The 22,600-nt window shown below is 48.2% G+C and overlaps 1 protein-coding gene across 4 annotated transcripts in view; it reads left to right on the forward strand.

Moving 5' to 3' along the window:
- The window catches only part of LOC119458592 (uncharacterized), a 124,491-nt gene that overhangs the window by 76,264 nt on the left and 25,627 nt on the right, over positions 1 to 22,600 (forward strand). For all 4 annotated transcript variants that reach the window (XM_049671288.1, XM_049671287.1, XM_049671286.1 and 1 more), the window contains exons 6-8: positions 2,970 to 3,075; positions 7,145 to 7,285; positions 15,869 to 16,010. In XM_049671288.1, the coding sequence (XP_049527245.1) occupies positions 2,970 to 3,075; positions 7,145 to 7,285; positions 15,869 to 16,010 (389 nt within the window). The remainder of the gene's footprint in view (positions 1 to 2,969; positions 3,076 to 7,144; positions 7,286 to 15,868; positions 16,011 to 22,600) is intronic.

Below are 22,600 nucleotides of genomic sequence, written 5' to 3' on the forward strand. Positions count from 1 at the left end.
AAAGTCGCTCCATCACTATTGGCATTGGCTTGTCAATAGCGGCGGCTACGGCGGCCGAAACCGTGGCTTCTAGGGATGTGGACTGATGGGATGCAGCAGCTGCGTATCCAACATCACGCTCTTTAATTTCTGCTATGGCTTCCGCACGAGAACAGTGGCGTTTCTCTGCAATCTCAAGCACCTGTCTCCCGCCCTCGCGCAGGACAGTTATTATCCGTAGCAATATGTGCTCCATCGCACAAGCAGCACCTTGGCTCATCTACGTCACATGCTGATGCGGAATGAGGGCCGCCACAGCTGCAGCATCTCACAGAAGATCTGCAAGCATTCGCGCTGTGTCCATATCTCCAGCAGTTTCGGCACTGCAGGGGTCTAGGTGTCAATGTCTCCACACGGAATAAATATGGCCATGCCTTCACCTCGGAGGGGCGCGTTAAGCCGGCGAACGAGACAATAACGGTCTCAGTAGGAACGTGTTTATCACCCACTGATCTATTGCATCTGTAGACAGAAACAGCGCCAGCCGGAGAGAGCATCACTAAGAAGGCCGCAGGAGTGATATTAGTGGGAACCCCACGAACAATGCCTTTGACGCATGCAAGATGCGGTGGCACGAATGCACGAACCGCGATGTTAGCGAATCTCGAGCAGTTCAGTAAGTCATTGAGGCATTGAACGTTAGACGACTTACATAGAATGCCAGTCTTGCCAAACCGCCTCACCTCCGAGATGTCAATGAAATGTTCCGTTATGGCACGCAGCTCCTCCTGGAAGCTTTCCGATTCAGTCAATCGAATGGACCCACCATCCGTGGGAACGAGCACCTCGGGCAAGGTATTCACTCCGTTCCGAAGGAAACACTCCAGAGGCACCGACTCAGTGGGACGGCTAGCCGACCAGGGCGAGCCCTGGCCGGGACCAGAGACCGGCATTCACAGTCCCTGGAAAGGAAAGGAAACAACCTTTATAATGAACAAAGTACTGAAATTAGTTAAAATGTGACCAATCCCCTCTCGGACACGTCAGCGATCGAGGAGCCCAGCGATCGGAATCGTTCTTGGCAGAACGTGGCAGAACTGTGAGGTGTCGTCTCGGTTCTTCCCTTTCTTCTTCTGTTTATTATCTTATCTTTCTTATCTATTTCTGTTTATTATCTTTCTTACCTTTCTTATCTGTTTTTGTGCCATTATTAAGCAGGCTTCTCTTCTTCGCCGTCCTCTTCTACCTTCCTGCTCCGTGGCCACTGGCGATGCGGATGGTTACATCTTTCTCTCTTCAAATTGAGAGAAATGTTAGACCTCACTAACATATGGTCACTGCACTTTGCCCTACCTAACATTTCTACATCCTGCACTATGCTGGGATCGGCAGAGAGAATGCAATATAGTTTATTTCTTGTTTCCACATTAGGAATTTTCCAGGTCCACTTCCTGTTGCTACGCTTCCTGAAGAAGGTATTCATTATTCACAGCCGATTCCTATCTGCGAATTCTACCAACCTCTCTTCTCTAGTGTTCCTAGAATCGATGCCGTAGTTGCCAATTGCTTGCTCACCAGCCTGCTTTTCCCCACTTTTGCATTGAAGTCGCCCATGACTACAGTATACTGATCTTGCACTTGTCTCATCGCAAGTTCAACCTCTTCATAAAGTGTTCTATTTCTTCATCGTGGCTGGAGGTTGGGGCGTAGGCTTGTACTACCTTTATTCTATACCTCCTATTGCGCTTTATTATGACGACTTCTACCATCTCATTAATGCTGTAGAATTCATCCATGTTGCCCGCTATGTCCTTATGGACTAGACATCCTACTCCCAATTCTCTCTTATCTGGAAGACCTCTGTAGCAGAGGAAGTGGCCGTTAGCCAGCACTCTGTAAGGCTCACCAGTTCTTCTCACCTCACTAAGGCCAATAATATCCCAGGCAATACATAATAATTCTTCAAATAAGCTAGCCTCACTCGACAGGGTGCGCGTATTGAACGTTGCCAGGTTCAGTTTCCAGTGGCGGCCTGTCCGCACCCAGAGATTCTCAGCACCCTCTGCCACGTCGCAGGTATGATCCACCTTAATCAACCCTAATCTACCGTAATCGAATCACTAATTATACATTATTACTTTTATAATCATTATTCATCTCTTATACATGGCTGGACATGCTTTCTTTTTGTAAGTGCAAGTGCCTTATTTTTTTTTCACATAAACATTATACAGATATCTGGACCGATAGCCAGGGAACGTTCGTTTGTGCTCTTCCTTGGGTCACGTGACTGTCTGTACGTTACAAACGATCTTGAAACTGAGATCTAAGGCTCCTGCCTTAAAAAAGAACATGATTTTATTGGAAGACGCATTGTATTACACGTGTGATAACCTTGCACATGCGCATGTCTGAATGACAAGGTTTTATGTCTATAATTTTGTGCCATTTAGAATAAAAACTAGTAATAACAAAAATAAAGCACTCACCTTGTCGTATTCTTTGTTTTTGTCCCATTTCATGCTTGCATTTTCTTATTCGTAATCATGTACCAATGCGCGCAACAATTTACATCGCTATGTTATAGGAGTGTTGTCTTCCTGCGAATACGCAAGCCTTCGGCGTTTACTAGAAAGTATAAGGCGGCTACAGCAATAGTAAATTATATTATTACAGGAAGCATGGCTCGTAGTTTTGTTCGCAGTATATAGTGACGTAAACATTCTTCCGCTCACTAAACAAGGCTGGTGTCCCGCACCAAAAGACACACCTGTACAAAGCTATTGGATGACCGTGATCGGTCGTGGCGCGACAGCGCATGCGCTGTCGCACGTTGAACAATCAATCAGTCTGAAAGCCCCTCAACTGTCTATATAATTCATATCCCAATGACACATATATGACCACTAATACTTCTAAAAAAATATTGTACTTTACATGGCATCTACGATAAACAATCGCTCTGCTTTGCTCTTTTTTTGGTTCGCCAGGTGCTGTTAAATTTGAGAACATATGTTCTGCAAACCGGGTCGCCGTGGTTCATCACAAAGGAATTTACACCACTGTAAATAACATGGTGCAGCTGCTTCTACGATCGTGAGTAGCGGGGGCCTTTGCTGTGCCTACAAACGGCACTTCACCGCGTTTAGCTTGACACGCAAAGGTACGCACTGCCGGGCTATACCGATGGGCAAAGATGTAGTTGTCACTAGTTGAACCAAGGTCACTAGCAATATCTGACAATATGATCTTGAACTAAGCCTTCACCAAATTTCATTTGAAGGGTCGGTGGTTTCACTGTGATTTCTCGAGGTTTAGGTATATAACGCTAATTAAGTTTCCACGCTTGTTTCACAGACAAAAAAATATCAGTTGATTTCGAACAAATTGACTCAATTCAATTAGAAGGGAAACTTAGGGGCCCAATTTTTGTTCATAACAACCATATGAAGCCAACTAAGAACCTGCGCGTAATGCGGGGTTGTGAGGTTGGCTCCCAACGGCGGCAAATAGCTTTTGCAAGTCGTACTTTGTAATTCGAATGTTTGTATTGGTGAAGACTCTCAAGTACTTACGTGACACGGAAGTATGTTATGCAAGTGTATGTCAAGATCCTCCTGCCGTGGAGCGAACAAAAATACTAGGATAAAGTAGTTCATTGATAACAACATGCCAAGAAACAGACACATTTAAAACGCGAACTTGCTTTTTGTCTTCATCACGCAGGGTCCCTGTAGTGTTTCCGTGAATTGTAGTTGCCTCGACGGGGCCGCCGGAACGCGGGGCCTACGGAGTAGGCCAAAGGCCGAGGGCGCGGAGCGCCGCGGTAAATGAAACGACTTCCTTGGACGGGGACCAAACGTCCGCCCCAGAGGGCGTGGTGCTAGCTGTCAAAAGATTCGGAAACTGAAACTGAAGATATTACAGTCACCATCTGCTGAAACAATTAGGTTCCCGACCAGACAGCTGTAGGCCTTAGCCTACTCAAAAGTTAACGCTTATGACCGTGCGCCAAGTTAAGATAACAAATATTGGCAGTCTTACATGAACGGCATGTAGAAAAAAAAACTGAATGAAGAACAGATTTCAGTTATGCCCAGACGTATTGAGGGCGATCATAAAGATCAGGGCCAAATTCAGAAAGCTTTTAGTTGACAAAGGCTGTCAATCTTTTTATGGGTTAACTTCGCTAAAAATCTATGGCCAACATAACTATCGAATGTATGCTGCTGTTAGCTGCAGTTGCAGAGTAAGAACTCTTTTTTGTAAATAAGAGTCTACACGTTTGAGCTTTGTGAATGCTTGAAAATTAGATTAAATTGTGCGCGTATTTATCCTGGACTATCTTAATGCAGATTTTTACGGAATTTGCCTCATCCGCGTAAGATGAACTGTATTTTTTCCCTAACCAAACGTGCCATGCCGCCGCTGCAAAATAATGATTACAAGGTGGTGTATCGATTAAGAACCAGGATGAAGCTGTCGAGCTGGCCAGACGAGTAGATCACCGAGGCTCTTGCAAGGGCAAGTGGTTCCCCTTTCAAAGAATTTTGCGCGAACGTAACCATCCAAACGCAGTGGAAGCAGAACCTTATAATTGCCAGCACCGCAGACGAGGACTACGCACTCAAGCTCGGTTCAATCAACGGCATCGAACTAGGGGCGGCCATACACAAGATGACGCCGTACTTCAAACCACTCCGAGGAACAGTACGTGGAGTCGTGCACGGTATCCCTGCGTGTACGACGGAGAAACGACTTGCGGAACTTTTGGCAGCCAACAACTGTGGCATCCTGCATGCGAGGATGCTCGGCAAATCCCCCTCAGCAGTTATCACCTTCGAAGGTCCGTACGTTCTTTTTTATGTGAATATGGCCAGCCCGTAGAAACGTTGCCGCCCATACTGCAGGTCGGTACAGTATTGCAAGACCTGCGGAGAAATCGGCCACCGGCAGGACGTATGCCCCAACCCAGATAAACATATCTGCAACCGGTGCGGGGTGCAGAACGCACAAGCAGACAATGATTGCCTGTTGCAGTGCAAACTCTGGGCAGCGACCATCACATCCTCCAGACCAAAATCACGCACCACAAAACTCCCGTGAAATTAGGTCAGGCCAAAATTACAGAATGGTCCACTTTCCGGAAAGATGAACACCCCAGAAGCCTAGAGGACATCGAGGAGTGGACCAACAACGTGATGGACTTGGTTATCAAGTACACAAAGACCATCCAACTCACTGCGGACAATCCCGAAGTCGACCCACACCTACTTCGCCTCTGGAGGCCAGGCGAGGACTTTTGAAGAGATGGAAGACGCAGGAGAGAAACCGCAAACTCAAGATCCGCATTGCCACAGTCTCGCAACAGGCGGAGGAGTACGCTGAAAAACTCGGACGAAAGAACTGGAATCAAGTTTGCGACCAACTACAGGGAACCCTCAACAACAGAAAGACCTCGGCCTTTCTAGAGACCCTTCTTGTCAAGACGGAATCAAAAACTGTCACGGGGCAACACATACAAAGACTTATGCACAACTTCCAGGGCACCGAGGAAGAAGTGCTCGAAGCCATCACTGAGAAATACCTCGGAGAGGAGCAACAATGGAAGGCGCAGCCCGTCATTCACCCGGAGTACGAGGGGGAACCCAATACGACCGGGATAAAATTAACAAGACCCTCCATAACCAGGAATACGGGGCAACGGAGAGCTTAGCAAAGTATGCCAATGAAAGGTGGGAGACCAGTAGTACACCGGCTTCGTGAAAGCACGTGAACCTGCGCCCGATCACAATCACGTCGTGCGCGGGAAAACTCTTCGAGCAAACGGTCCACAATCGACTCTCGCCCTACCTGGAAGAAGGGGGCACCTGCCGAACACTATGTTCGATTTCCGGCCTCACCTCTCCACCCAGGACATTCTACTTCATCTAAAAGAAGACGTCATCGACGGCCTCAGCACACGCCACAAGAGTGCCATCCTGGCACTCGACGTGAAGGGAGCCTTCGACAACGTCTCACACGAAGCAGTGCTAAGCAGCCTACAACATACCAACGGCTCACGGCGGACATACAACTACGTCCGGGAATTCCTGACGGGTAGAAAGGTGACGATTGGCCTAGGTAACCTCAGGACAGAGAAGCTCCAAAAACCGCAGAAAGGAACCCCCCAGGCGTCGGTGATCGGGATCCCAGCTGCTGTTCAATATAGCGATGCGGGGATTGCCGAGCCTCTTGGAGAATATCAGGGGTATCCATCACGCAATGTGCACAGACGACCTGACCGTGTGGACGTGCACGGTATCGGCGGGCGAACAACAAGATGCCGCGCAGGAAGCCATCGACAGGACCGAGCATTATCTACACCGCTGTGGTATTTCATGCTCGCCTGGAAAGTCGTAGCTCCTGATCCTCAACAAGTGAATGTGAAGATCACATCACAGTCATCACGGACTCACAAACAGCATGTAGAAATGACCAAAAGGGCTGCATTTTCCAACAAGCCCTGAGCATCATCGAAAAACTAGTCAATTTTCAAGAACTGTACATTGTCTGGGCCCCGGGACACAAGTCCCTGGGGGGTAATGTAGCGGCTAACGCCGCTGCCCGAGATCACTTTCTCCGGGCTACCCCACCGCGTTCACGAGCTCCCGTAGACCAACATGGTAGCGTCCCGAAAAGATATGCCGATATCCTAAGTCATTACACACTGGGCAGGACGATCTGCCCACCCCCGCATCCCAAGCCGGCAAGAGAAGAGGTGCTGATGTTCCGCAAACTACAGACCGGCACATTCTCGCACGGCACCCTGCTACACGCCATGTATCCTATGCGCTGTACTCACAAATGAGCCTTCTGCTCTGCGCCCAATACACTCTACCACATGGAATGGGAATGTGGACAAAATCAATCGACACAACACATCACGAGACCAACCGTCGAGCAGTGGGAGATCCAGCTGACAAGCCCGGGCCCTGAAGACTAGCATTGCCTAGTGAGCAGGGCCAAGCTATAGGCTCAAGCCCACGGCATCCTTGACTAGGGACCCCGCCCACCGCGGACGATTTTACCGTCTGCTCATTTCTGTAAACAAAGTTTATTCCTCCTCCTCCAAACGAAAGCAGAACATTGACTGCTATTTTAACGATAGTATTTTCTCTTTCAGATTGGGAGTGAAGCATGATGGCGTAAGGGGTTACGAGGAATGTGCTCCGCGGGATGGGCAAATCATGAGCACACACGTACTGTTGCTAATAGATTACACGTTTTCTAGCTGCACCAAGAGGAACGTGCCTATTCAAGTAGCGTAAGTACAACCTTGTTCGAGTTCATATGGCACTACATAGAAATGGAAGCCTCAAAAAATACAAAATGCGAGTTTGCCATCACTCTGCTAAGTGTTGAAATGACGAGAGGAGTAATGAGGAAGAGTGAACGAGGAGTTGAGAAAACAGGGAACAGTAGCGTGGAAACCTTTGCAGTAGATAATCATTGACCCAGCGAGAGTTGAACGTTTATAGGGTTCACAAGCACTATTTTACAGTGTGTGTAAACGCTGTGTAAATAATTTAAATTAATGAACGTACTTCGATCGGCCAGCGGAAAATGTTTTCGTTACGACTCCATGCGCTCGCGAGTGATGCCTGACACGGAGTTGCGTGCTGCCGGCTTTCTTTGCATACAGCATTTGTAGTGCTTGCTGGGGCCGGTGAAAATGATAGAGTAGGTATGGGCTCGGCTGAAGGCAGAAAGGAAGAAAAGTAGAGAGACAAAAAGCAAGACAGGGTAGGAATGTTAACCGTAAAAGCCTGTACCTGGCTACTCTTCACTGGAGGAAGAGAATAGAAAGAAAAGAGAGCGAGGAAGTAAAGATGCGGTGAACGTGTGAACGCACGCTGACTGCACCACGCAGTAAAAAAAAAAGTATAGCTGACCAGCCATACTATGGTGCTCTTCTGAAGGCGGTTGGACGTAACACGATTTTCATCATACCTGATGTGCGATTTTGGTCACATACGAAAGGAACCGCAGTCCCAAGCGTCCCCCACCCTCCTCCCTTCCTTCCCCTCGTAACTGCGACCAACCGGTTCGTCGCTTTGTCGAAATTGCGCTGAAAGCCACGAGAGCAATTTCGTGGTTTGTCTTGGGAAATGGCGGCTGTCACCCAACAAGCACTGAACAGAACAACTAGTTGAGCGGAGCCATTCATAATTGAGTGGATCCACACCAGCACTCGAACAAAACGGATAAAAACTCCTAGGTGAGAACACTTCGTTGGGCGAGCTGGTTTACCATGAAAAAAAATGTAAAACGCTTAAAAGACGTGGATGTGTAGGTAAAGACGAGACACATGGTAGGTAAAGACGAGACACGCACAGCGCTTTGTGTGTCTCGTCTTTATCTATCGTCCACGCTTTTTAAGCGAATTTACGTCATCCTAGGTCAGATTCGGTTTCGTGATTTGTATGCGTTTGTAGAAATACTACATTGCTAACCAAGTGACCTTTTTTAGCGTGAGCTTCGATCGGGTGCTGAGAGTATGTACGTTTGCGTGTCTTTCAGTTTTTTTACATACGCTGCGAGTTGTTAATACTACGAGGTGTCCCTCACGAGAAGGCACGGCCTTCGCATGCCGTCTTTGCTGGTTTGATGCGCACAGATGCATATACAAAAACGCCACAGTTGTAGCGCGGTATACTTTTACGGTCGGAGCAATTCATATGCAACTGCGGTCAAATGCTGTGTTGGGGGGATATGACATGATAGTATATGACATGGCGTATAGTATCCGACGTTTCCACGTCGTTCTATATGCGCGACCATTTAGTGTGCAGTCCAAGCCTTCGCGCTTGGACTGACCTATGTACACATTACATGACAATAACGTTGCGACACGGGCTGTGCGCAAGCAAACATTGAATAGGAGTCCGTGCTGCGTCGGATGAAAATAAGGAGAACTGTAAACAATGCAGTTAGCTTTATAGAATCTAATTGACCATTGCAAGAAAGCTTCGCCTCATGTCGATTGCCAGAAGTGCATTGGATCTACAGCATATTTTTTGTTGTTACTGCTATCTCGACCATTACTGGGGGGCCACATTTTGAACATTTCAGCACAAAGTTGAATAAGTGACTGTGGTGCAATATATCGAAAAACACTTACATCACTGCAAGTACAACAATTAGAACATGTGTTGCCGAAGACGTTACAATTCCACCGCACTCATCCGCCCTTGCCACAGTGTCATGCATTATTGTTGCTGATGCCAGCGCACTTTTTACGCTCGTCGCAAACGTTCGCTCGTCGCAAATGTTTCCCGCTGCCTTTCGCTCTTTTGGACGTTCATGCCGGCTTCAGTAGACTGCTCGTCTCCAACCAATTGTCCTGTCCTCTCACTTTGCTTTGTGGGGAGTGCGTTGGCCGCGTCCAGTGTGTCGACCCTGCTGCCATCATTGACATGCCAACTGGTTCCATCGCCACTCATGAGGTTGCCGGAGTGACCTGTAACTCCGCGCTGGAGCCGACTTCGCCCGATGTTCTACATAGCTCCATCGCCGACACGTTGACTGTTTCCCAACGCGCCCAGCTTCTACGCCTTCTCGACAAGTTTCGTTCGTCTTTCGACTGCCAGCATGCTCCCTTGGGACACACGTCAACTGTTTGTCATCGCATCGACACGGGTACCAGTGCGCCACTGCGACAAGGACCATATCGTGTATCCGCGAGAGAGCGCCGCGATATCGACGACCAAGTAGCTGACATGCTTAAGCGCGGTGTCATTCAGTCTTCGGATAGCCCCTGGGCATCTCCCCTTGTTCTTGTTAAGAAGGAGGATGGATCTAGTCTATTCTGTGTCGATTACTGTAGTCTTAACAAAATAACTCGTAAAGATGTTTACTCTCTTCCGAGAATTAACGACGCCCTTGACACTCTCCAAGGCGCGGAGTTCTTTTCTTCTATCGACTTACGCAGCGGCTATTCGCAAGTCCCCATGGCACCCGAAGACCAACCTAAAACGGCCTTTTTAACACCAGATGGGCTATATGAATTTCGTGTCATGCGTTTCCGGCTTTGCAATGCTCTCGCAACATTTGAGCGTATGATGGACATCCTTTTGCGTGGTCTCAAGTGGAAAACGTGCCTGTGATACTTAGATGATGGGGTTATTTTTTCGATTGATTTTGCCATCCATCTCTGTAGGCTGGAGGAACTGTTACAGTGCCTAACTGCCGCCGGCCTTGTGCTCAACCTGAATATACAAACACTTGCGCATAATAAGATACACACTAATGCTAAATACATGTCCCAACGGAACAACGCTTCGGCCGAGTTGGCCGCCAGCTTTCGCACGAAAAGACCACATGCCAACACTGCAATGCGACCACGCATGGTCATGCCGCTTGCCGGGTCCATGACCTATAGGAGAAACATATGTGGAACCTAGCAGTTTCCCCGAGGTAGCAGCTACAGACGCCGGTGCAGTCCTCAGCCGACGACTCAACCACTCTAGACATGTTCAGTCTGTACTTATATACAGGCACACTTTTATTTATATATGTTAATGTTTTAATGTGGTCTCCTAAAACAATGTTCGGATTCTGAATCATGCAGAAGTAAACAATTTTATTCCATTCTTGTTGACGAAGAAAGCACATAAAATGAGAGATAATGCCGATGCTTCGCATTTTCATCAGAAGCATATGCATTTGCTATTGACATTCAAGCAGCTTTGTAACAACAAGGAAGAGCCTAAGAGCGTTGGCATAACGCGGGCAATTCAAAAAGGCATAGAATTTTGCTAATGCAATCCGGTCAGGAATAGCATAATAGACCGTACCTTGAAGCTCTCGTTGTATTTTCATCTTTTGGTCGAATAATCTAGTTCGGAACGCCTACTATCACCATGCTCAAACATTGATATAATACAGGTTAAGTACATGTCTAGGTTAAGATAATTGGATGCTTGCTTTATTTCCAGTGAAGCAACCAGAACATCTGCTGCAGTTGCACAAGGTTTCGATATTCAGGGGTTTTAAGCACCCGCATTAAGATAATGTGCTGGAGTAGGTATAGAAGCCTACGCAAGTACACAAGATAGCTCCCTACTATACGCCTTGCCACCAAGAATAAAAAAATTCTAGCATTACGGCCGCCTTAAACTGCGGAGCTGTTTAGGCCGGCCGTAATGTGTGCCGCCTGCTACTGCGTTGCCTAGCAACCACCTCGCGGAGTGGCGTGTGCTTCGCCTCCTCTCCGTGCCGTGAACATGTTGCCTTGATATGGGACATTAAGGAGAGGGAAGTTGAGCATGCTGCGTCGCACCATGCTTGGGAGAGAGAAATAGAAAACGAGAGCGAGTGAGAGTGCGCGCGTTGCGCGCTATGCTTGCGACAGAGATAGAGAAAATAGAGCGAGAGAGAGAGATAAACAAATTGTAACAGCACCAATGAGGCAACGCGCAGAGGTGCTGCCGACGCCATCCGCGCTTCTCCATTTCCCCGCATTAGCGCCGAACGATCACGGTGTCCGTGACAGCAGCGGGTGCCTCTGGCGGCGGCTCGGCTGAGCTCCCACTAGCTGCGCGCTACTGCGCATGAGCCGTGATGTCATCCTGGCATGTCGTCTGGTGCGCGCCGCCCGTACACTGTGCATAGCGTTCACCCCACTTCCCCTACGTGTGCTCGGACTGCAAGTGCTTCGCGAGGCGTTCCCCGATGCCACGGACCACTAGGAAATGCTTATACACTTCGTATAACTTAGCATCACTTCGTATCATCATCATCAGTCAGCCTATATTTTATGTCCACTGCAGGACGAAGGCCTCTTCCTGCGATCTCCAATTACCCCTGTCTTGCGCTAGCGTATTCCAACTTGCGCCTGCATATTTACTAACTTCATCATCCCATCTGGTTTTCTGCCGACCTCGACTGCGCTTCCCTTCTCTTGGTATCCATTCTGTAACCCTAATGGTCCACCGGTTATCCATCCTACGCATTACATGGCCTGCCCAGCTCCATTTCTTCCGCTTAATGTCAACTAGAATATCGGCGATCCCCGTTTGTTCTCTGATCCATACCGCTATCTTCCTGTCTCTTAACGTTAGTCCTAAGATTTTTCGTTCCATCGCTCTTTGTGCGGTCCTTAACTTGTTCTCGAGCTTCTTTGTTAACCTCCAAGTTTCTGCCCCATATGTTAGCACCGGTAGAATGCAATGACTTTACACTTTTCTTTTCAACGACAGTGGTAAGCTCCCAGTCAGGATTTGGTAATGCCTGCCGTATGCACTCCAACCCAATTTTATTCTTCTGTAAATTTCTTTCTCGTGATCAGGGTCCCTTGTGAGTAATTGACCTAGATAAACGTACTGCTTTACAGACTCTAGAGGCTGACTGGCGATCCTGAATTCTTGTTCCCTTGCCAGGCTATTGAACATTGTCTTCTGCATATTCATCTTCAACCCAATTCTTACACTTTCTCGATTAAGGTGCTCAATCATTTGTTGTAATTCGTCTCCATTGTTGCTGAATAGGACAATGTCATCTGCAAACCGAAGGTTGCTGAGATATTCGCCGTTGATCCTCACTCCTAAGCCTTCCCAGTCTAAGAGCTTGAATACTTCTTCTAAGCATGCAGTGAATAGCATTGGGGAGATTGTGTCTCCTTGCCTGACCCCTTTCTTGATAGGTAACTTTCTACTTTTCTTGTGGAGAACCAAGGTAGCTGTGGAATCCTTGTAGATGTATGCGAAGATATTAACAAATGCCTCTTGTACTCCTTGATTACGCAATGCCTTTATGACTGCTGGTATCTCTACTGAATCAAATGCCTTTTCATAATCTATGAAAGCCATGTAGAGAGGTTGATTGTACTCCGAAAATTTCTCTATTACCTGATTGATGACATGGATATGATCCATCGTAAAATATCCCTTCCTGAAGCCAGCCTGTTCTCTTGGTTGGCTGAAGTCAAGTGTTGCCCTGATTCTATTGGAAATTATCATTTCGTATAGCCACTACCAGGTGGGAACGGATCAGCTCCGCTGTGTCTTTAGCCTTGCGCCACTAGTGGAAGCTACCCCGAATTTTTGATAAACAGACAAATAGACATTTAATGACGTATTTCAGGTTTTCCGCGGGGCTACGCCACCGCACTATGTACTGCAGCATATTGATTTATTCCTCTTTGTGTTCCCGCTTTTTCTTACCCTCAGTGGACTCTAGCAAATCGGACGCTCGTCTGGTTGACGTCGTAGCCATTCCTCTTTTTGGTTTCTCTTTCTCTCCTGGTACAGATTCACAGTGTACTAGAGCACTGCACAGGCCGATGTTTTCAGCCCAGGCCCAATCCGGGCCCAGCCCGAGCCCGCTTTTTCGTTGGGCTAACCACCCGAGCACGACCAAAAGATTTATGGCGAGACCCGGGCCCAGAAATATTCTACGTTACCCGCCCGGCCCGGCCCACTACCCCTTTACCTTAGGCCCGAGCCCGGCCCGAAACCGGCCCGAACCCGGCCCGAGACCGGAAACGATCACCAAGCGTAATTGAAAAAATAAAATAAATAAGAGAAAGAAAGAAATTTATTCTTAAGGCATAAATAAATGCCATATGCAATTATGCACACCATCTGAGCGGTCTGAACGCTAATACCGGCGCGCGAAATAGTACGAATGACTCTGCCGAGCAGTATCACCGGCAGTTTCCGAAGGCGCGACCTTGGTGCAGCCCAATCCACTTCTATCGCAGCGCCGCCACAGTATTTTTCCACGTCGGGCGCCTCATTGCAAAGCATGCGCCGCCCTAGCCGCGCGTCCCACTCCACCGTACTATAGTACACTATAGCCGAAGCACAGCCACGACCGGTCGTGAGCGCAGCGCATGGATGGAGTAAATGGAGAAAGAATGCTTCTCGTGCCGCCATGTTTCAGCGTAATGCGCTGCTGCTAGGCCACCGGTTGAGAACATGCGTGCAATCATGCATGAACGCAGTGCCATATTTCAGCCGCGTGACGAATTATCTTATCTTACAAGTGATCGTTTTACCAATTCGCCTTTGCAGAATTAGCAAGTCGCGAACGCGCTTGCACCGTGCTGAAATAATTAATTATACTGATTTAGGTAAGGAATACAATGGCATCCTCTGGTTTGAGGCGACTTCGGTCTTTCTGGACTTTTACATTCTGTGCCAACAACGCAAAATACGACGGAAGAAGAAAAGGGAAGTACACAGGAGTAGCACTGGTAGCTTGCAGTTGCGCCGGTGCAACAGGTTTTTCAGAGTCGAGACGCGTGAGGATAACTCGCTGTACGTTACATTCGCACCACCAGAAAGTCCGAACCCGGCCCGGGCCCGCGTCAAAATACCCGAGCCCGGCCCGAGCCCGTGACAAAATTGCCCTACCCGGGCCAGGGCTTTCGGGTAAGCACGAGCCTGTGCAGTGCTCTACAGTTTACTAACAGAGCGAGATACAGAAAGAGAAAGTAGCCAAAGCCCATACCTGCGAGAATGCTATGATGCTATGTGCACAATGACTGCAACTCCTAAAAAGTTTGTGGTGTCGGTTTTTAGGCATTTAGAAATATTCGGAGATGACTTCAATATGAAATTACAGCACAAGCGCCGCGGTTGACGACGCGGGCTAGCGTTAAGATTGTAGTTCACAACGCTCATTCCATTCCACGTTCAGTAATCCCACACTTGGTTTGCGGATTCCTTCAAGGGCAGACATTCCTTCAAGGGCTTTCAGGTAGGTGTTTGCTGATGAGTACGGTGCCACAATATGAATAGGAGGCGGCAGCGCTTATGCGCAATTACGAACAATATACACACCCATTTTGTTCATGAGCTCACGCTAAAGACGGGTAGCGCGTGGATTTTACTGCGCTGACAACACGACTTCACGGCAGCCGAATTCCAAATACTGCATATGCGATGAGGATAGCTAGGTGGGCTTGTTGATAGGACATCTTTTAATTTGTTACAGCAAAGGTAGAACGACATCGACATAGAATGCACATGGAACAGTAGACAGCGCTGAACGACCAACTGCGAACAGGTGCACTTTGGAGCAACTGTGAACGTTCATGTCTCCTCACACTGAACTTCAGGAGCCGCTGTAGCGCACTCCCAAACAAATATAAACAAAATTTGAAAATTTAAAATTACAAAACACGCGTATTATTTGCCCCTGTTAAAAACAAGTGAATCATAAGGTACAGTTTTTTTATTACATATGAAAAATTACGCGGCCTATGCCACAAACTGGCCGCAAGCAGCCCTGGGCGTCAGACCAGCCACATCGTTGAAATCGCAGTCGTGTGAAATGAGCATCCTAAAAACCTTATTGAGACACGTGCGATTGCACCGATTTTTTTTCCCGCTCCAGTCGCAGCATGTGAAACAGCTTTGAGGCGCGCTGCGACATCTTACAAACATGGTACCAAAGCAGCTTCGCCAGCGCGGTCCTGCACTTGACTTCAATTCGCCAATTGGCGCATGCTCTATAAGTAATTAACTTTAAATTATTTGACAAATTTTTCCTATTTCGTTTCTGAGTAATTGCCACATATTTAGGGATGTCCGTCACCGCTAGTTCTTCACTGCTACTGAAAATACATTTTATTTCCACAGCGTATTCTTCAAATTGCTTTTTATTTTCTTTTCCCATTGGAAACCCTCCGCAGCTGTAATATGAAAGCTATGCGTTCACCACGAAACTACCTTGTATTGGAAAGAACATCGCAAAATCACATTGTACTTTTGTTAACTACACTATTGCATGAAGATTTTGTGGTATTTAAAGGACTTCGCAAACATGACTGCTGCTGACACCGTAGAAACTACTTACAGCACACATGCAGAAACATTTATTTTGACTTTCTAAATTTCAGGAGAGCCAACAGGAATCACAATGACTGCCTTGTAAGGAGAAAAATCACAGGCAGTTATACGAAGTGGAAACCTTCGTATGGTCTCAAGAACATATATTACCCGGAAAACGTTTGTGAACATATAGGCATGTACGCCTGCGATGTAAGTACTGATCTTTTTCCCCCTATAAAGGCCTGGCTTTGGTGGAAAGGGGGCGACGGGGGTATTTGTGCGAGTGCTTTGCTTAACGTTCTCCGGAAGCATTTAATTGCCTCGCCCAAGAAAATATCAGGCAAGGTGTGATTTAGTGATTCCTTTCAATCAATTCGATTACTTTCTTATCATCGATCGCTGAAGACGGGCCGATCCTAGTGATAACGTGGAATACTCTTTCAAGCAGTGATGAAGCATGAGAAGAAAAAAACTGGAAAAGAATTGTTGCATTCTTAGAGTCACTTCATTTCTTTTACATTAAATATTAGGGAAAGTATGTATGTGGAATAAAGGGTAGTTTAATTTAATGAATATGTCCTGGACAGTCTGCTTTGACATAGCCTCTATCATGGTTCATTTAGAGTTATTTACTAAAGCAAAATATGCAAATGCTTACTGTCACGCACGAATATAGGCGTCTCTATGCAAGCCGAGTTCCATTTTTCTCTTTGTACTCCTGCACTGCCTATTTCTTTTGTCGAATATTCCTGAATAAGAAGCTGGTATGCAGCACAGTTACCAAATGAACGGCTTTCATCTTGTCGTTACATTGGGGATTCGCGAGACAAATTGCGCTCCGAAGTCTTCTACAATAATGGACGAATGGGAAGAAAAGTTATAAGTTTTCATACTCGCTCACTGATGTGGATGGACGGCGGCAGCCTTCGAAATAGTAATATTGCAGTAAATGCAGTAAGTCGAGGGTGATTTGTAGCATCAGGGTAGAGCGTGCACGAATACGTTCCCGCGACAACACTTTTCGGAGGATGCCAGTTGAACGTCATTTCAGTTCACATCTGATCTGAAATCGGACACTCACATACCGACCACTACTGCACTACGCAAACTGTTCTACATTGAACGATGCCTAGGACTATCACGCCAGCACAACGAACTCCTGACTTGCACGACCACGGTGAGACATGTTTTGAAGTATGTTAATACACTGCTGTCCAGCTCGGCCTTCGACGACGAGCTCAAGCTGATCCAGAGAGCAGAGAAGATGGCAAGAGCCAGCGGAGCCCTGGACTAGGGCCCCGACCATTAGCAATGCCCCATTGGGACAAGACAAAACTATCTTTGGATTGAAGTTTATCTATCTATCTACACTATGCGTTCCGCCATTCAAAGATTAACAAGAAAAAAAAGCTTGAAATAGTTAAGCGCAAGACTGTTGGGCTGATTTACAACTAAAAACGTAAGAAGTCCCCTACTTACCTGTTCGTTGCCTCTGGCCATCAGATATTAGAAGCTAAAACAAAACTGGCCTCATTACCGCTTCTATTCCAAATTCTTCATAATAATTCTAAAGTTGACCAGTTTAAATATGTCCCTTATTCACAGCCACGTGAAAGCGGCCGTAAGCTTCTGCACACATTGGCAGAATATTGTCACAATGTTGACGCATTTAAACACACATATTTTCCATTTACAATACGAAAACTGTACCAATTTGATGGCGATACAACAAGCACTAACTCTCTGAGTTATTAGAGAACCAGCCATGGTTGCTCAGTGGCTATGGTGTCGGGCTGCTGATCACGAGGTCGCGGAATGGAATCCCGGACATGGCGGCCGCATTCCGATGGGGGCGAAATGCGAAAACACCGGTGTACTTAGATTTAGGTGCTCGGTAATGAACCCCTGGTGGTCGAAGTTATGCCGGAGTCCCCCACTACGGCGTGCCTCATAATGAGATCGTGGTTTTGGCGCGTAAAACCCCATAATTTCATTCAGTTATTAGAGGTATCAACTATAAATCGGCAACCGGCACAATCAGGAGGCCGCTAGGGGGTCACGCCGAGCGGAAGCGCTTCGCATGGGCTCCGCGTTTTTCGAACTCCAGTGACCGGCTCTTGCCATGTATCAGCACCAAACTTCACCATCGACGCCAGAAGTCGTCCGGCACGCGGAGAACCCGTTATTTCGGCAAACCCACGCGTTGAAGTGAAGTGCCACCTTCGTGAAGTGCCACCTTCGAAGACAGGCTCACCGGCAGCTGCGCTAAGCCTAGCGCCGGCTTCGCCGATTGAGCTACCGACACCGACTACCAATCCGCCAACATGGAGGTGGAATTGGAGGGGACTGAGCTTTCCTCTGAAGAATTTGATCAACCTGGTTGGATGGATGCCCATAAGGCCCTTGGACGTGGAAAAGCTACGACGAAGATTGCCACCGGAGCTTCTACGGGGGCAAGTACAACACCTAAGGAGGCCGGCGCGTCAAAAGCAGCGTCGCAAAAGAACAGCGTCGCAGCAAGCGAAGCGTCTCACACAGTTCAGCTGCACAGGCCGCGTCATCGCGCACCCCCGCTGCGGATGTCTGCGAATGACTACAAAATCCTCGTTCCTCCTCATGACCGACTAAACCTTAGCTTCTGGAGTGAAGTTGAAGTCGCCGACAGTATCAGGAAATTTCCCGGACGCCACGACTATCAAGGATGTGGTTCAGGTGAACCAAGCACAGAACCTTGTCCTGGTTTCAAGACCGGACGAAGGACGAGCAGAGGCCTACAGCAACCAGGCAGAGCTCCCGCATGGCGGAAAACTCTACAAATTAAGCTCCGACGTCACTGCTCCAAACGATTCAGCTAAGGTATTCTATATGAGAACCCCGGGTATGACACGCAATCTGATTTCATAAGCAGCTTGCAGAACAATACACCCAGAGTACTGCACGCTCGGTGTCTGGGCACCACTAACTCTGTTATCATTGTCTTCGAAGGACCCATGGTCCCCCTCTACGTGAAGTATAGAAAAACGATTATGCGCTGCTTGCTGTATAACAAGAAAATCCAAGCCTGTAGCATCTCCCGGGCTATAGGCCATCACCGGGACATATGCCTCACACCTACGGTCAAGAGGTGCCAGAAGTCTGCACAAGAAAATCCGCGGGAGGAACACGAGTGTGAACCGAAGTGCGTAGTGTGCGGAGGCCCGCACATGGCACGCTCCAAAGACTGTAGGCGATGTTTTGCCTACAGTCTTTGGATAATCCGACGACGCCGATTCCTACAACGGCTGATAGTTTACTACACAACAAACCTTGGACCAGGGAGGACCTCAAGTGATACCCAGCCACTCCAGGGAACAAAAGTGCAGGGAGTCGGACGCTGGACGGAGCAGGAGCCACTCCCTCTCCGGCCCACCGCTACCCATCAGGCCGAGGTCTAACTCCCGACCCAGGAACACTCAGGTTAGCTGGGCTTGTGGGCCTCCCAAGCAGGCTGCAGTCGATGACAAAAAATACAAGCCATGGAGGTGCGAATCGCACAGCTAAGTGAAATTATTTTACGATAGGAAAAAGATGTCTTCCAGCTAAAGTTATTACAACGCAATCAGGAGCCGAAAACCAAGGTCCTACCTAACCTTATTCAGCCTGCAGCGGTACAATCTGATACTCACAGCCCAATCCCGCAGGAACAACCTAGCCAGGCTGATAACTCACCTCCGCCTAAGCGTAAGGCCATGGAAGGTGACCGCACGAATAATTTCTAAACTAGACGATTTTCAAGCGAGCTTAGCGCAATTAGTGCATACAGTAGAAACCTTTGTTCAAACAACATATACGCGGCTTGATAACATGCCCACGCAACTCGCCGCAGTTACACGTCAGGGGGACTCTGCACAGTCATTTAAAGCTTCTAAAGCTACTAAACCATACGATCGACCGTGGGCCACCCCAACACCTCGCCCTATGCAGGTACCATCCCAAACTGCACTCACTTGCCCAATTTCGTCTGCGCAGCTTACGCACCTCCTTATGATGACACAATGCCTTAACTGCACGATTTGGCAATGGAACTGCCGGGGGTTCCGCCGCAAGCGAGGCAACCTCCAGCAGTTCGTTGCCGAGAGAGATGCTCCCAATATTATTGCCCTGCAAGAGGGAGAAGCGAAGCTTCTGGGAGAAGCGAAGCTAGCCGGCTACAAATCTTATAGCCCAAAAAACGCTACGTATAGCCCCAGCACAGCGATATTAGTTCGTCGCAAGCACCCGGTATTGCAACACACTTTTGACGAGGACATGGGTATAGCACATGTTTTGTTAGAACTCATTCCACGTGAAAGAGGCGGTCCCAGTCTGTTTGTCCTGAATATGTACAGTCCCCCAATATCTCGTGCTCACCGCTTTAGCACACTCATCGCCAAGACTCTCCAGCTGGTGCAGCACCGCAGTCTCCTGATCGTGGGTGATTTTAATGCGGCCCACATTGGCTGCAGATACCTAACGCCTACACCCAAAGGCAAATGTCTGTGGAATCGGCCACAACAGCACCGCCTTACGCTAACTGCAGACCACAGCTATCCCACTCGCATTGGTACAAGTACAACGAGGGACACCACCTCAGACCTAACCTTTGTTCGCAACATTCCTCAAAGGAAATGGCAAAATTTAAATGAAACTCCAGGTAGTGACCATTGCATCACCCAATTACAGATACAAGCAGGTCCAGCTAAACTTGTAGCCCCCCCCCCCAAAAAAAAATGTCACAGTTTCGCCCGAAAGGCGAAGCATCAATCGCGATAGAAAATTCGTAGAGACCTATAAGGAGTAGGGATAGTAACTTTATCGGCTGCATAAACTTGACACATTCGCTTACTAACTGAATTAACAAGCGTGGTGTCAGCGCGCACAAGCAAACCTGAATAAATCACGCTCGATGATCGCAGACAACCACTGTCAAAATGCTGGCGCGAACGAGCACGGCCGCCACAGCGAGCGAAGGTTCGTGTGGTCTATTGCTTCAACGGAAACTGAGCTGCGAAAGAACGGCACATACAAAGGTCAGAGCCGTCTGGAGATCGCTTTCAACATACGGTGCGCGCGACTACACCGACAGCCCGCACCGGCGCAAAGCACAAGAACGAATTTGTTGGCAGAGTAGAAGCCCCACTCCCCCCTCCCGCGCTGCCTTCCCGCTTTGCTCCTTTCACGTGGGAGATTGCGTCGCCAGTTCGCCTTGCGCCCGGTTGCATGATACGCATTTGCTGCCGCAGCACAGCGTCGCTCCCTCCCTCCCATACCCGCATGACCTTTCGCGCGACGGAAGTCGCGTTTGCTCTCCGCCGTGCGTTCGTTTTCCGTGATAGGGCGCGTCCCCCATGCGCTTTCGCTCGCACATACGGCGCGCGGCGACGATTTTATCGCCCTTGGACTTTATACGGAACCTCACGGCGGCGACGACGACGGCGACGCTGACGGCGGAAATGCGCTTGAAGTGTCCATATAATTGCTATCGCAATAAAAATGCGGCTTCACTAATTGGGACAGATCCCGTGCATACACAGACCAAAACGCTCCTGCTCATATAGATATTCTAGACGAATGAACCTCGACACTAATTCCAGACACCTCCACTATCACGGAGGAGGTCCCCGAGTCTGCCGGATTGGGGGCGGTGGATTCCCATCTTCTGCACTTATGGCAGGCTCGCAGCGGCATTCACAACAGATGGCGCCATCAGCGACTAAATAAGAAACTGAGGATCAGAGTAGCAGAGTTGGGCCAACAAATCGCTGCATATGCCCAAACGTTGACCTCCCAACAGTGGGATCAAATTTGCGATGATATGCAAGGGCAGCTAAACTTCTATCGTACCTGGCAGATCATACGCTACCTTTTAGAACCGGCCACATGTAAATTGGCTCAACGAGAAAAGCTCCTTCGCTTAGCTCACCAATTTCAGGGCAGCAATGATGACCTATTACAAGCCCTCCAAAGAACATACATAGCTTCCCACCCGTCCAAAGTTCACCCAGTCTACACAGGTCACGAACCCCCCCCACCATGGATGCTCCCATCCTTGAGGCGGAAGTAAGGGCCGTGGCGCTTCAGTTAAATGCCAAATATTACCCAGGATCAGATCAAATCACCAATAAAGCTCTTCAAAAATTTGACGATACCTCCATTAAGGCTATAACGTAATACATGAACACATGTTGGGAGGAGGGCATGCTCCCACAGCAACAGAAACATGCGAGGATTATCTTCATACCCAAACCAGGCAAAACATTATGTTTAGAGAGCCTCCGCCCCATTTGCTTACTTCCTGTTCAGGAAAGTTAATGGAGCATGTTGTCCTTAATAGACTCCGCAGCTTCCGCCCACCATGATTCAGTTCCGCCTGGGGCTGTCGACTCAGGACGCCATGCTGCGTATTCAGCATGACGTGCTGGATCGAATCTTTGCGGCGGGCACTAAGGTGATATTGGGGTTAGACTTGACAAAAGCCTTCGATAACATTACGCATACAGCTATTTTTCAATCGCTACATCAGCTAGGTGTGGGGCCGCGCACTTACTCATATGTCAGAGGCTTCCTACTCAACAGGACAGCGGAGATCAACTTTGGTGATCTGTGCTGGAACACCATTCACTTAGGCAGTCGAGGGACCCCTGACGGATCGGTTTTGTCTCCTTTTCTCTTTATTCTGGCGATTAGAGGGTTGCCACCTTTACTGTCTTAGATTCCAGATCTCAAACATAGCATCTATGGTGATGACGTCACCCTCTGGGTATCCAAAGGGAAAGACACGC

The sequence above is a fragment of the Dermacentor silvarum genome, chromosome 7 (genome assembly GCF_013339745.2).
Source record: "Dermacentor silvarum isolate Dsil-2018 chromosome 7, BIME_Dsil_1.4, whole genome shotgun sequence".
Lineage (NCBI taxonomy): Eukaryota > Metazoa > Arthropoda > Arachnida > Ixodida > Ixodidae > Dermacentor > Dermacentor silvarum.